This window comes from Pholcus phalangioides, unplaced genomic scaffold (assembly GCF_987345545.1).
Source record: "Pholcus phalangioides strain wild (caught in Gottingen) unplaced genomic scaffold, Ppha-v1.0 ptg000018l_1, whole genome shotgun sequence".
NCBI lineage: Eukaryota > Metazoa > Arthropoda > Arachnida > Araneae > Pholcidae > Pholcus > Pholcus phalangioides.
This window is the reverse complement of record NW_028301611.1, coordinates 9643225-9658805: the sequence shown is the minus strand read 5'-3', so window position 1 is coordinate 9658805 and position 15581 is coordinate 9643225. Positions and strand designations below refer to the sequence as shown.

The 15581-nt window shown below is 36.1% G+C and overlaps 1 protein-coding gene across 1 annotated transcript; it reads left to right on the top strand.

Moving 5' to 3' along the window:
* The first annotated feature begins 314 nt into the window (after positions 1-314).
* LOC149071683 (uncharacterized) lies at positions 315-14134 on the top strand. Its single transcript, XM_089247701.1, has 5 exons — positions 315-704; positions 4630-5602; positions 10054-10192; positions 11140-11259; positions 13247-14134. Exons 2-5 carry the CDS (start codon positions 4657-4659, stop codon positions 13428-13430), a joined length of 1389 nt encoding a protein of 462 aa, XP_089103827.1. The 5' UTR covers positions 315-704; positions 4630-4656; the 3' UTR covers positions 13431-14134.
* Positions 14135-15581: the final 1447 nt, after the last annotated feature.

The following is a 15581-nucleotide window of genomic DNA, read 5'->3' as shown; positions in this document are numbered from 1 at the left end:
AAAATTTTATCAGAAAAAAATATGCCTTCTAGGAAATATTGAAAATAACTATACAGTACAGTATTAGTTATGGATATTAATCGTTTAGGATTTGGAAATTTTTAATGAAGAAAAAAATGCGTGAAAAATTTAAAAACGACTCTTTTCTTTTAATTTCCTTTCCATTTTGAGGCTTCTCTTGGTTAAAAAAAACGGAGAGAGTAGCCAAAATTCAACGAACAGAAACGATTTTCTACCGAATATTCGCCAAACGCATCCCGCATCCTATGACTAGGAGGTGGGAGACATAGATCCCACCGCCAACAATTACATTCCACAACGCCAAACTGCTCGTGCAGAGTTATCTTTTCCTAACAATCATAGCAGCTGTACGTGTTGTTGAAAAGCACACAATTCCATCATCCCCCTCTTCCATACGGAAAAATGTAAACCCAATTGCTAACACACACGTAAATCCATCTGTGATCGCTTCTCTCAAAAATGACAAAATATGTTCGAAAACGTGGGGGAGGATCGTAGAAAATGAAAAAACGGTATTGATTCGTCCTCGTCGTTGATCGATATTCGATAATCGAACTTCCAACAGAGAAATTTTGTTTTTTGCTGTAGGAAAAGAAGAGCATGGAAGGAGGAGGTGATAGCACAAGAAGCTCTAAGAAAAGCTGGAAGGAAGTTGTCATCACGGCTAGGGATGACGTCACGAAGTAAGATTGTTTTTCCTCCCCCGCTTAATCAACATATTTATATCCAAATGAAGAATCCTTACATCTTTCGTTGCCATTTAAGTATTGTTAATAGCTTTTAAATATTGGACAGGGAATTTAACATGCAAACTCATGATTTCAGATTGTCAATTTACAGTATGAGTTTACAATGTATACAGAGAAATTATAAAAATAAAGTATAGGTAAATTATAAGATAAGAAATAATTTAATGTTTTTTTATATTTTCAAGTTTAATGATATAAGTAATTAGTAGAGATTATTTCATAAGAAATGTGTGATTTTGCCGTATTATTATTTCTTTACATTAATAGCGCTATATGAATTTGAATCTTCGGCTGTACGTACATTGTCAAATGGACGGAAACTGATTAGTTGAGAAAAATTCGTTGTTGAATAGATCGGTTTGAAAAAATTCATTGTTGAATAGGTCAGTTTGAAAAAATTCATTGTTGAACAGATTAGTTTAGAAAATTTCATGGCTCAACAAAGAGATTCAAGTTCCGTTGTTGAATAGAGTAATTGAAAAAAATCATGGTTGAAAAGACTACATCAGAAAATTAATCTTTGAACAGAATACCTTAACGAAAACTGATGATTAAGCAAAATAATTAAGAAATTTTATTGCTGAACAGGTGTGATTAGAAAGAAATATTCATGGCTGGAACAGATATCAATTTGAAAAATTCATTGTTTAACAGTTGTTTAGGAAATTCTTTTTTTTTTTTTTAAAGTATTTTGAAATAACCATTGGTTAAGCCAATTTCGGAAAATCATTGTTGAACAGAGTATTTTTGAGGATTCATTGTAGAACAGAATGATTTTGGAAGTTCATTGTTGAACCAAAATTAATTTGAAGAAGTCATCGTTTAACAAAATAATTTAGGAAATTCATTGTTGAATGGAGTAATTTTATAAGTCCACCGTTGAATGAATAGAATGATTTGAAAATATTCATTGTTACATAAATAGAATAATTTGAAAATATTCATTGTTACATAAATAGAATAATTTGAAAATATTCATTGTTACATAAATAGAATAATTTGAAAATTTTATTACTGATCAGTGATTTTAAAAAAATCATTGTTGAACACAGCAATTTGAAGTCCTGAAGATTAACCAAATTAATGGTTAAATAGGTGTTTTGAAAACATCAATGGTTAAATAGGTGTTTTGAAAACATTAATGGTTGAACAAAGTGATTTAGAAAATTCTTTGCTGAACAGATTAGTTTGGAAAAACTAATGGTTGAACAAAGTAATTTAGGAAAACATTTTTTGAATAAAATATTTCTTAAAACTCGTTGTGGAACAGATTAGTTTGGAAAAACTAATGGTTGAACAAAGTAATTTAGGAAAACATTTTTTGAATAAAATATTTCTTAAAACTCGTTGTGGAACAGATTAATGTTTGGAAATTCATTGTGTAGCACCAAGAGTAATTCGGAAAGTTCATTGATTAACCAAGAGTAATTTGAAAAAGTCATTGTTGAATTAAGCAGTTTGAAGAAGTCATTGTTGAATTAAGCAGTTTGAAGAAGTCATTGTTGAATTAAGCAGTTTGAAGAAGTCATTGTTGAATTAAGCAGTTTGAAGAAGTCATTGTTGAATTAAGCAGTTTGAAGAAGTCATTGTTGAATTAAGCAGTTTGAAGAAGTCATTGTTGAATTAAGCAGTTTGAAGAAGTCATTGTTGAATTAAGCAGTCTGAAGAAGTCATTGTTGAATTAAGCAGTCTGAAGAAGTCATTGTTGAATTAAGCAGTCTGAAGAAGTCATTGTTGAATTAAGCAGTTTGAAGAAGTCATTGTTGAATTAAGCAGTTTGAAGAAGTCATTGTTGAATTAAGCAGTTTGAAGAAGTCATTGTTGAATTAAGCAATTTAGAAAATTCATTATTGAATAATTTGAAGTCATTGTTGGACAAAATGTTTAAAAAATTCCTTTTTGAACAAAATGATTTGAAAAATTCCTTTTTGAACAAAATGATTTGAAAAATTCCTTTTTGAACAAAATGATTTGAAAAATTCACTGTTGAGCACAGAGTAATTTGAAAAAAAGTTATTGCTGCACAGAGTACTAATTTGAGAACAGTAATGTTTGAACAATTTAAGAAATTTAAAGTTAAGCAAAGTAATTAAAAAAATTCATTGTTGGACAGAGTAATTTGGGAAATTTATTATTGAGCAGAGTAATTTGGGGAATTCGCAATTGAATAGATTAAGTTTTAAAATAATTATAGAACGGAGTAGGCCTATATTACCTGGATCATTGTTGTCAGCTGATTTGAATGCGAATATCAATTTACGCAACTTCTGCTGTACTACGTACAATAATAAATAGGCCATCGGTCATTAGAATTCGATAGATTTTCCCAGGACCGTCTTAATAGCATCATGGGCCAGGGCTTGTTCTCCAGGAGTTCGGGCCCTGAGACTTCTCTAAATGCAGTTGTACATTAGGTTCTCTACCGTTTGACTCCAGAAGTTTAAAACTTGTACGTAGGTGGCAATTTCGTTTGTCATCAAGATTTCGCTGTATCGATACATACACGATACATATCGATATACAAGAAGAAGCTGTATCGATGCTGCAGTAATTAACATAGGCAAAATCTTGATGGCAAATGAAATTGCCATCTCAATACTTTGTTTGAAGATGAAAAACGCAAATTGTGTAGATTAAGAATTTGGCGATGTCCATGAAATACCACCGAAGTATCGATGATGTTTGATGGCCATTGTCGAAATCTTGATGCAATTTGCGTTTTCTATCTTCAAACAGTCTTCAGCTGCTGGAACCAGAAATAGAGACCAATGCGTCAGAAGACTTCTTTGAATGCAGTTGTATATTATGCTCTATACCTGTTGATTCCAGAAGCTGAGTACTTGTATAGAGATGGCAATTTCATTTGCCATCAAGATTTTGCCTATGTTAATTGCTACAGCATCGATACAGCTTCTTGGCGAAATCTTGATGGCGAACGAAATTATGATCTATGTAGAAGTTTTTAACTTCTGGAGTTAAACGGTAGAGAACCTAATGTGCACCTCCATTCAGAGAATCTCCCGATTCATTGGTCTATATTTTCTGGTTTCAGCAACTGAAGACTTTATTCAGAGATGGATAATGAAGTTTTCATTAAGATTTTGGCTATGCCGATCAAGCTTCGTAGATCATTCGTTAGTTTTGGTGGGATATCTTATGATTGTACTTGATGTTGATCCATCCTAGATCATATCAAGAGACTGGTGTCGTGCATGAAAAAAAACAAAAAACAACTGATCAATTGCAAACCAGCTGCTATTGGCTCCACAACAGCGACAATGGGATTCACGGTCGAGGTCCGATCCAGATTTACGCCGGAGACCTATCAATCCAATGTCTTGATGCATAAAATCCATGGTCACAAATCCAAAACATGACAGCAGTATTCGTACGATATAAGCACGCATTTTCGCATGGTATCCAAGCAAATGCACTTGTAATTTTGCTTTTGGAAAAATGTCCCGTTTTTCTCCCCGAAAATTCACCTATTATACGTTTACATACAATTATTTGATCAAGTTGATGTAAATTTACGTATAAATGTTCATGCAATGATTCGTTTTAAGGGCATGTTCTTTGTTTTTGAAAAAAATTCAGGATTTAAACAAAAAAGGAAATAGTAATTCGGCATTTTAGGGCACATTCAATCTATTTTATGCAAATTTTTTGCCGCCGATATGCTCAACAAGAACATCTTAAAAGATGGAAATGCCAATTACAGTCATGCTATGAGTTTTGGCTTTCTAAAGCATTTCACGAACTGCTTTCGTAAATTTCTGGGACGTTCTAATTTTTTTTTTGTTGAAAAAAACATATAAATCATACAGAATGTTGAAATTCTTTTTCCCCTCCAATCTAGATTGAGAACAGAGTTCTTCAGCTGAAGATGTCGTCCGTCCGGAAAATTTACGAAACAGCTTTCGACAGTAAAGTGGAGCCACAAGAAGACAGCGACTGCGTCGATGACTTAGTGGCTCGAAGTCCTTTATCACCCGAAGCACAAACGAACAAAAACAGCAGCAGCAATGGCCACAGGTGCATGTCTGCAGCTTCACCCGGTTACAATGGCAGGACGGACACACCAGGAACGCGACCCGGGAGCCCAATTTCCAAGAGGACTTCCTCGTCGTCGAAAGTCGGCCAACTCGACCTCGAGCCGCGGAAACACAGTTACGGGTCCGTTTGTAATGGCAACAACAAGATATCGTCGGACTATCGATTGCCGGGGCGGTTTTCCAGGACTTATTCGATGCCGAAATGCCTTAACGAAGTTCATAGGTACAAGAAGTGCCACACGGAAGAATCCATTCAAACTTCGAGTTCCGGACCTTCACAGCCAGTCCGCCCACACTCGGACCCGTTGGATAGAAGAAAGCGGGACACCAGTCTACAGGCCCGTCTGGACGAAACCAGGCCTTCACGAGTCTTCCGGTTGCCGTTAGAGCAATGCAATCTCAGTAATAATGACGTGTCGTCGTCTTCTAATAAAACTTTTTCGCCTTCGACGGAATTCAAGAAACTCGGTGTGGACGACGATAACAATCGACGGGTCGTCGTCGATGTCACGAATCCCGTCGCCGGCGATAGCCCGAATGGATGTCTTCCTGGTAAAAAGCAAGTCTGTGATGGTGAGCCGTTGTCGTTGGTGCAGAGCAACAGCTGCAACGTCGCCACCACCATCGTCAGCACCATTTGTAAAGATAAGAGTATGGAGCCGTCCGCAGCGAGTAGGACGAACTTGATCATTATCGACGAAACTGGCGAGGAACAACAGAGTGCCAACCTCCGTGGTTCCGGCAATGACATGAAGAGGAATCACTCTGAAGTGTCTGGTAAGGTTACGGGACGATTATATGCGATTATACTATATTCCTTATTTAGGAGTAATACTGTATTTTTCATTCAATTTTCAATCACTTTTCATTTATTTGGAATTATTTTTACATTCAATTTACAATTATTTATCTTTAGTTTTCAATTATTTATCTATAGTTTTCAACTATTTGTCTTTAGTTTTCAATTATTTGTCTTTAGTTTTCAATTATTTGTCTTTAGTTTTCAATTATTTGTCTTTAGTTTTCAATTATTTTTCATTAGTTTTAAATTTTTTTGTCATTTATTTTTTAAATTGTTTCTCATTTATTTTAAATTGTTTCTCATTTATTTTAAATTACTTCTCATTAATTTTCATTAATATTTGTCTTTAATTTTCAATTACTCTGTATATAATCAGAGGTCTCCAAAATGATCTGGACCCCGAATTGCCCCCCCCCCCAATCCGTTAAGATGATTCTCTTGATGTATGAAAAGCATCTCACAGTCCTAAATGCCGCAATACAGTTAGCTCTCCAGAAGCTGGATTTTTAGTTGTTTCTTTTTAAATTTAATCCCCTTCCAATGTAAAATAACTATTTTTTTCAAAATGGTAGACGAGCCATGGCAAAAAAAGCTCCGTGGGCCACATTTAGCCCTTGGGCCATGCGTTGAAGACCTTTTTCAAAAGATCGGAAAAGGTGATTTTTCTGTCTTTATGAACATATTGATCCAAAGGAATTGACGTATCCCAAACAGGTCACGAATCTTATTTTTAGTGGGAAAATATTTTTTTTCTGACGGTAGCATAGCGTGACTGTGTTATGCAAAAATCATACCATGTGAATTCAAAAGACAGCGTCGAAGAAATCAAAATCATGAAAATGTGACTGATCCTGTGAAGTTGTTTTTATGGCAAGAGAAATGTACGTGTAGTGAAAACACACAATAGGTACATTTTGTTTTGCCTCGCTATTGAAAGTGGTTTTCGGCCGGGATCAAATAGATAGCTACAGTATCTGAGAAATGAAAGCAGTAATACTTGAAAAAATTTAAAGAAAAATAAATGAAAATTAAAGACACATGATTGAAAACTACAGTGCAGCACAAAACCATAATAAGTAACACTAATTTTGAGTTTTATACATATAATTTATGTGTACGAATGTTTTTAACAGCTGGCTAATGCGAAGATGAATCTAAGAAAGAGAAAATTTAACTGCCCTGCGGGGAATCGAACCCATGTCCTCTCACTTCCCGGGTGAGTGCACTAGACCACCACGATTCTGAATCTTCCCTTAGAGCTCGTGCGCGCTGAACGTTCATGGAGTTTTCGAACCTAACTCAGGCCAAAGCTCATAATTGCTGACACTGTCACCAGATGCAGACTTATATGATGATGACGCCACTCTCCGCTATCCATACGAAGGTTTTTAACAGCTTGAGAGGACATGCTTTCTCAATTCTCAATTGCGTTTTTCAATTCTAAAACCGAGGAATATTGTTTTCCATTGCCATTCACGACACGTGTGAGGATATCCCCATAGGTGGGGATAGACTTGGAAGTCTGGGGGGGGGGGAGCACGATGATGATGATGTAAATTCATCTACATACACATACATTAGATCTGTCCACTCCACTTTTGATGCTAAGGGGAGGGGCAATGCCCCCCCCCCGCCCCGTATCTCCGCCCATGGATATCCCATAGGTTTCTATGAACTTGGGGTACGGACTGATGGCTGACCACTCTAGAACCTTTTCATCTTTCTTTCAAACCAAGCACAACTCAAGTCTGTCGCCATCTATGGGCAATTTACTAGTGAGGGCATCACCTAGTGAGCTGTGCCGGAAGTGTAAGTGTGTGTATACCTAACAGTCTGAGTGCGTATCTAGTGTTGTGCTTGATTTTTCAGTGCTGGCATCCATATTTCAGAAGTGAAGTGAGTGAAGTGTAATGATTGAATTACATTTGTACCGTTTGTAGGTCTGTTGCTCTCTGTGACGAGACTTTTTAAAATACAAGAGAGATCGGCTCGCATTCGCGCCTTGAAGCTGGAAACCACCTTCAGCCGACCACCACTGTGGCGACGGGGGGCGGGGTGTTCAACTTCGCGATGCGAGTCCGTCACTATGACCACTCGACCACCCCAGCGGCTGCCACTCTAAAACTGAGATTGTTTTGGCTCTGAACCACTGTTTTTCGTTGACTTTGAGGTATGAATGGAGGCATTATCTTGATGAAAAATCCAGCTTGAACCACCTAATATTTCTGCAAATGATAATAAATGGATTTCAAGTGTTTCTTGGTACATTACCGAATTCTGACTGCCATTTAAGAATGCCAAAGAGGTCTCTCCATCATAAACAAACGCTCCCCCCCATACCATCACCAAACTTTTACCTAGCTGCGTGCTGAATAAAGTTTTTGGACTCTTTCTTAGGTCATGCCAATAATAAGAATAACCGTATTTTGGGCCATCTAAATTCTACTTTTTTTCATCACTGGAGAATATGCGCACCCATTCATCTGAATACGACATACGGTTGGTTACGAGCACAATCCAATCGCTCTTGCTTATGATATTTCAAGCAGGGTATACAAACCATTTTGCTCTTTTGCAAATTGCCGACTTCGTGAATTCGTCTACGAACAGTTTCTGTCGAAATATTCAATTCTATTCTATGTTTTTATTTCCACTAGCAGAGTGTGATTTTGTTGCGAAGCAAGACTTCGTATTATTCTGTCTTCCAGGTCTCGATTTTGGTTTATAATTAACTCTCACCACGTGTTAGCACTCTATAGATGCTTCGTTTAGATCGATTTAGTTCAATACAAATTTGGGAGACAGATTCGCCCTGTGACTTCAGTATCCATATCCTCAATAATTCCTCAATCCGAGAACAAAGTGGATTTTTTGTCATGGCGCTTGACTCACGAAAACAATCAAGGCTTATGTAGCAACGATGAGAAACACTCCCTTTGGGACATAAATATTTGTGGCACATTATTTGCTTAAAATTAATTTTGTTCCCATACTTTTTGAACGATACGAAAAATTTTATTTATTTATTATTATTTTTTTTAAATTTTAGTTTTTATAAAACCTTTACCTTTCACAGGGTGCATAAGTAACAGGGCGTAAAATATTTGACTAGCGAAACGTGCGTTGATCCTAGAGGTATATTTCTAATTCGAAAAAGTATCCAAATAACGTGTAGTACTCAGATATGCCATTCGTGTTGCAAGGAGTTATATAGTTATTAAAATAAAAATGTTAACTTTTTATACAGTCCCCGTGTGCCCAAAAACCCTGTCTTTGCCTTATTGTTCTGTCTTTCCTGATACTAATAAAAAAATTCCACGTTTCTAAAGGCAATATTCACTGAGATAGTCAAAATCAAAAAACGCAGAAAAGTTGGGGCAAAAGCATTAAATACGGATAAACCGCTTTTCCCACATTTAATGCTGTTCCCCCCCCCCCCCCGCCATTTCCTCCGTTTTTCGAATATCTCAGTGAACATTGCACTTGGAAACGTGAAATTTTTTGTCGGCATCAGGAGAGACGGTAATAATTTTATAACTGGGTTTTTGGGCACACGGGAACTATATAAAAAGTTTTTATTTTAAATTTAGTAACTATACAACCCCTTAATTTTAATAACTTACAACATGAGTGACACATCCAAGTACTTCACGTTATTCGATTATTTTTTTCTAATTGAAAGTATGCCTCTACGATCAACGGTTCGCCAGTAAAATACCATGTTACCTGTGTACCCTGTATATTCTAGAATACATGATTTCTGTGATCTTGGATGAAACTATTTAAAAAAGTTTGTGTTACTTTTAATACGTTATAAAGACCCCACGTTACAGGGACCATTCCATTACAACGACCGGTAGGAAAAGTCCCTAATGTTTTCATGTAACGACTGTGCTATGTTTTTTTTCCCGATATAACGACCTCCCAATATAACATCCGATTTCCGTGGAACGATGGGGGTTGTTATAACGAGCGTCGACTCTATTATTAAAGAATATTTTGCGGGCATATAAACTTTTGTGCTACACTATAAAGATAAATAATTGATTTTTTTTCCGAAGAGAAGTACTGTATAACATCATTTTGTTTGATCTCTCCGCTCAACTGGATCCAAATTATTTTCGTCCGATTGGCGAAATCGCTTCAATAATTGAGAACATTGCTTTAAAATATGGCTCTTTATTTGAGAGCCACATGTACACGTTAAGTATTAAAAAAACCGGATGAAATATTATAGTCAACGTTATCCGGACTTTGCAAAAACTACTTTGAACGGAACTTATCACAGAAAAACAAACAACATGACAGGTCTGTCATGTCTATCATAAAATATATTAACTTTTATATTATGTATTCATGAGAGGAAAAAATTTTTTATCTCCATATGGCAATATATAAATATATTTTCCATTTTCTATTTCAAAAGTCGCCCGAAGAAAGCTGCGATTGGATTTGAGCCAACCATCCAAGAAACCGAGGCATCATTTCTTGAATTTCTGGACCCCTGGGCACAACGCGGCCTTTCACGAAAGGATCGATCCCGATCTCGAACTCGAGAAACAAGGGTAAGAGCAGTTTTGCGTATCACATTGAAAATGCATGAGGAAATTTATGCACATATGGGGGGGGGGGGGAAAAACTGTCATTGATGTCCATGATTTACTCTGAAATATATTTTTACATTTTTCATCTTATTATAAATGAGTCTGTCAGAATCACGGTTTTTGACGGAAACATACATCAAGCAAAAAATAGATTCTGACATCGACATAATAGACCTGCCAAACTGGCTTGAAAAAGTGCGATGTCTGTGAATATTTATTCTATTTTCTTCCATCTTCGCCCTTGGATATTGCTTGCTCATATAATTATTTTTATACAGGGTGTCCCATAAATTTGTTAATAGTATAAAAATAAAAGGAAGTCAAGGAACTTAAGGAATAGTTAAAGGAAGCAATTATTTGAATGCGATTCGCGAAAAAGTTATTTTCACGAAGGGGGATTTTTCTTTTGGTTCGGGAAAAAAATTAGTTCAAATTTTTATTGATAGAGGACGTCCTCTATCAATACTCTGCACGAAAGCAAATCACAGAATTCCGTGGAAAATTCTTTATTCAATCCCTTCTGTGTCCGAAACGTTCAGCCGGTGATTCGTGGTTGAGGTAAAACTTCACCGATAGTGAGTACTTTATCTTCCACTGCCAACATCACAATAAAAACCTTGGGTAAACGCTAGTAATAGGAAAATTCATGTGAAAGAATGAGCTGTTAATTGTACACTGCATTTCATCGGACTCTAATTTGCATATTTCCTGTGATTTGCTTTCGCGCAGCAGCACCTTCTATCGATAAAAACTTGAACTTTTTTTGGTACGAAAACAATATTTTATACATGGAAATAACTTTTTCGTCTCATATGTATTCAAATTCACCAAATCCTTTAATTTTTGCGACTTTTTTTAAATATTTACGAATTTATGGGACACCCTGTATATGCAATTGACTTTTGCAGGTGGTATCATGGTTCGATTAATCATAAAGATGCCGAAAACGTTTTGCGTTTCCTACAGGAAGGAAGTTTTCTCGTCCGATGTTGCGCCACGTCCAAGAAAAGTTACTCTTTATCAATTAAGTAAGTATCTTAAGAAGATTATTCAACATAGATTTTTTTCGTTTTTGCGATAGACAGTGGAGTCGAAGCTATGGGTGCTCTCAGCACCCACGGTAATTTGTGTGACATGAGTGTAAGCACTCCCCTTCCCCCACAATGGTTTCGGATATCGAAAATTTCCTACATAAAGCTCAAGACGAGCACCCACAGGTGCAATTCGAAATATTTTCGATGCCCCTGGATAGAGACTGCTACTACTACTTGACCGTACCCATTCCTCTGTATTTCTAATGAATTGGTGTTTGCTGGAGCGTGTTTTGTGTGTACATATGTGTGGATGTTGGAAATTTCTGACCTCGCATAATCCGCTAAAATGACTATATAGTATCTGTCACCGTTGTCTTGCCATCCCATTTTGGAAACCGTCAGTGGATTGTGGGACACTCTGTACAAACTACAAACGGAAACATGATGCTTTATGTATACGTGAGAAAGTGGAACTTTTTTGAAATACTAGAACGCGGAACACCAGTATGGATATTACATGGCGAATAATCTCTGTTTAGGACAATCTAAACATTTTTCCAGCTTCTCTTGTCGGATTCGAGCAATAACTACAAAAAAATGTCTAAAGAATGAGTAAAAAGGTGGGTTTTTTTTCGGTGGATAACTAATAATTATTTAAATTAGAAACCATAGTTTTTTAATTGAATTATCTGTTACTATACGCATATACAGGATGCAAAGCCAATTTTCCGGACCGTAAATTACTGGCGAACCGTTGATCCTAGAGGCATACCTCCAATTACGAAAAAGTATCCAAATAACGTGTGGACCTCAGATACGTCATTCATATTGCAAGGGGTTGTATAATTATCAAAATTAACTGTCAAAATTGTTGTATAATTATCAAAAAAAGAAAATTAACTTTTTATTTGGTGACTGTCCTAAAAAAACCCCAATTATAGAAAGCTGTTGCCCTATCTTCCCTGAGGGCCAACAAAAAATTCTAGGTTTCTGACTGTAACATTCGCTGAGATATTCGAATTCAAAAAAACAGAGTGAAATTGGGGAAAAAACAGTATAAACTCTCTAATGGGAAATGTTTTTTTCCCCATTTATGCTGTTTCCCCCCCCCCCCCCAATTTTTTGAATTCAAACATCTCCGAAAATATTGCACTCAGAAACGGGGAATTTCTTTTGTTGGCCTCGGGAGAGATAGGGCAACAACTTTTTAATTGGGTTTTTGAGCACAGGATGTCAGTATAAAAAGTAAGCGCACGAGTGGCGTGGTGGTAAGATGCTCGTCTACCACCGTGAAGGTTGCTGTCACGGTCCTGTGTTCGAATCCGAGGGAGGATGTAGATGACATTTTTCCTAATGAATTTGAGGTGACCACCAATAGACAGCACCTTCATTTCCAACCCATCTCATTAATGGCAGTAAATTGCAATATAGCAATATGGCCAGAGTTGGTGTTTGGTGAAGCAGTATAAAAAGTAAGGTTTTTTAAATTCCGATAACTACACAATCCCTCGCAATATGAATAACGTATCTGAGGTCCACACGTTATTTGGATACTTTTCCTAATTGGAAGTGTGCCTCTAAGACCAACGGTTCGCCAGTAATTTGTGGTTCGAGCAGTTAGCTATGCACCCTGAATAGTGTTTTATTCATTTTTGTCAAAAGGGAAATATGAATCAAAGTGTGCTCAAAGAGGTTATATTACTTCTTTCAATATGAAAACTTGGGAAATAGAAGTTGACCCGGGTAATCCGGAATCACCTAGGTCCCGAGGAGTCCGGATTTGAGATGTCCTACTGCATATTAAAAATTTTCATTCGCATACCTCCAGTATCGTGACCTCTATGAGCACATTTGAAAGTTATTTCACAAGAGGAAAAATATTTTATAGGTACACTGAATATTTAAAAACATACCTGAAAATATGCAGACAAAAAATGTTGGAATTTTATATAAACCATGACTTTTTTTCCCCCTTTTGCAGAAGTGCGAATGGAGTCATGCACATGAAGATCAGCCAGTCTGATGGGCAATTCGGCCTGAAACAACAAAACCAGCCATTCAAGACCATACCAGAAATGATCCACCATTTCAGTATGCACCCTTTATCCGTGTATGGCCTGGAGCATGTAATATTGAAAAGCCCGGTTATAAGTCAATTGCTATAGCGTTTGACAAGTTAATTTTTAATCACCTGTGTCTGTTAAAAAAAATTTTTTTTTGGCACTACATATTAATGGTAAAATGTATGAAAAATCAGCATAAGATCATATTGAAATTTAAATTCATATAATTGTATTGTTCTATTGCGTTCTAACATTACCGGGATTGTATTTCTCTTTTTGTTAAAATTGGTATGTTCCGAAGCAGTGCTGTAACTAGCCACTCCTGTGCCCTGAGAAAGAATTTGCATTTAGGCCCCATTTAGTTCCATTCTGAGCCCCCCTTCCAAGTTGGCCCTGTGTGGGTGCACCTATTGCTCCTGCCTAGTTACGGTACTTTGCCACGAAAATTAAATTAAACCGAGAGTTCACCCGAACTCTCTCTGACTCATACCCAGGGTGGAATTTAACCCTTTTTTTAACAAGCATTTGAAACATCCAGAGGAGAAAATTTCTGAGGGGTTATATCAACCCAGGGGTTTTCAGCCTTTCACACACGCGGCGGGTCAAATTGAAACTTCCCACGAAGCCTGTGGGCCACCAGCTTGTAGAATTTAGTGACATCTCAATAGAAGAGGTCAATGGAGGACAAAAAAAATTGAAGACTTATTTATTTTGAAATTATGTCTTTCATTAATTATCAATTTTGATTGGTTCTGAAACTATTATTTTTTCACTAATTCTGAAAATACAAGATATACAGAAGACTGGATGTTGTGAAGATATTTATTATTTGAGATGTTAATTTTTTAAGGAAGGAAAAAACTCATCTCTGCCTCTACCGGGAGTCGAACCCGGGTCCCTCGATCCCTGGGTTCCGTTCGGCATATATATGCTCTAGCGAAGGAAAATCTCTATCTCCTCTGTAGCTTAGTGGTCAGAGCAATTGGCCGGCAATCGAGGGACCCGGGTTCGACTCCCGGTAGAGGCAGAGATGAGTTTTTTCCTTCCTTAAAAAATTAACATCTCAAATAATAAATATCTTCACAACATCCAGTCTTCTGTATATCTTGTATTAACAAGTGGAGAGCGACATTCATGTCATAAATTCTGAAAATGTTTTAATTACTAATTAAATTAATTCATTCTGAGATAAATTTCAATCTGACAACACTTTAAACGATTAATTGTTAATTTCGGTAATTTGGAAATTATTTCTCTTCTCAATGCATCTTGCAATCATTTCTTTCAGTAATTATGCAATTATTCTCTTATTGATTGTCAAAAATAATTTCTATCAGAAATTGCAAAATTATTTTTTTTCGTTCATTTATAAATCATTATTTTTTCACTGATTCTCTGAAATTATTTGTTTCAAAAATTCAAAATTTATTTCTTCCATTAATTCTGTTTTCATCAATTCTAGAAAAATTTCATTTATTCTAGAAAAAATCACTTTCATTTATTCTAGAATTATTTCTTTTATCAATTCCAAAATTATTTTCTTTCATTAATTCTAGAATTAATCGTTTTTCAATGGTTTTCAACCATTTTTTGAAAATAATCGGTGGGCCACAACAAATAGCCTGGCCGCGAGTCATGCGTTGAAGAACCCCTGTATTAAGCAAATGGGTTACCTTGAATGCTATTACATGTGACAAAAATAAATTTACTGTGACAATATTTAAAAAAATATGGGATGTTGCTTATACGCACTGTATTTATATGATTTGAATAGTACTGTATGAAAATATTTTATCGTTTGCCAACTTACTTTTCTATCATTGTTGAATTATGTACAGCAATGTCTCCTACACACATCGCATTTCCCTTCAAAATTTAAGGGTCAAAAATCGTTCTTGTTTGGCTTGTCAAGGAATAGGAGACGTCTGTAACCTTTAAGCCATTCTTCTGGTAATTATAGAAACCTCATGAACAGCTCTCGAGTAAAATTCGGATGTTTACAGAGTTGCTTAGAAGCATTAATGCCGAAACGAGCTCAAAATATGCAATTCCTTTATTTGAAAAAAACATTTTGTTTGAGAACAACACGCCTAAATAAAGGGTTGAAGCAAGGGTGCACAACCTTCCACCCGCGAAAGTTATTCCTGTAGAAAAGCATCAATACACACATCAATATAGATACCCAAGCTGACCATATTTCTTTCACAAAAAAAACGTGATATCGTCAAAAACATTATCAAATGAAAGTAAAAT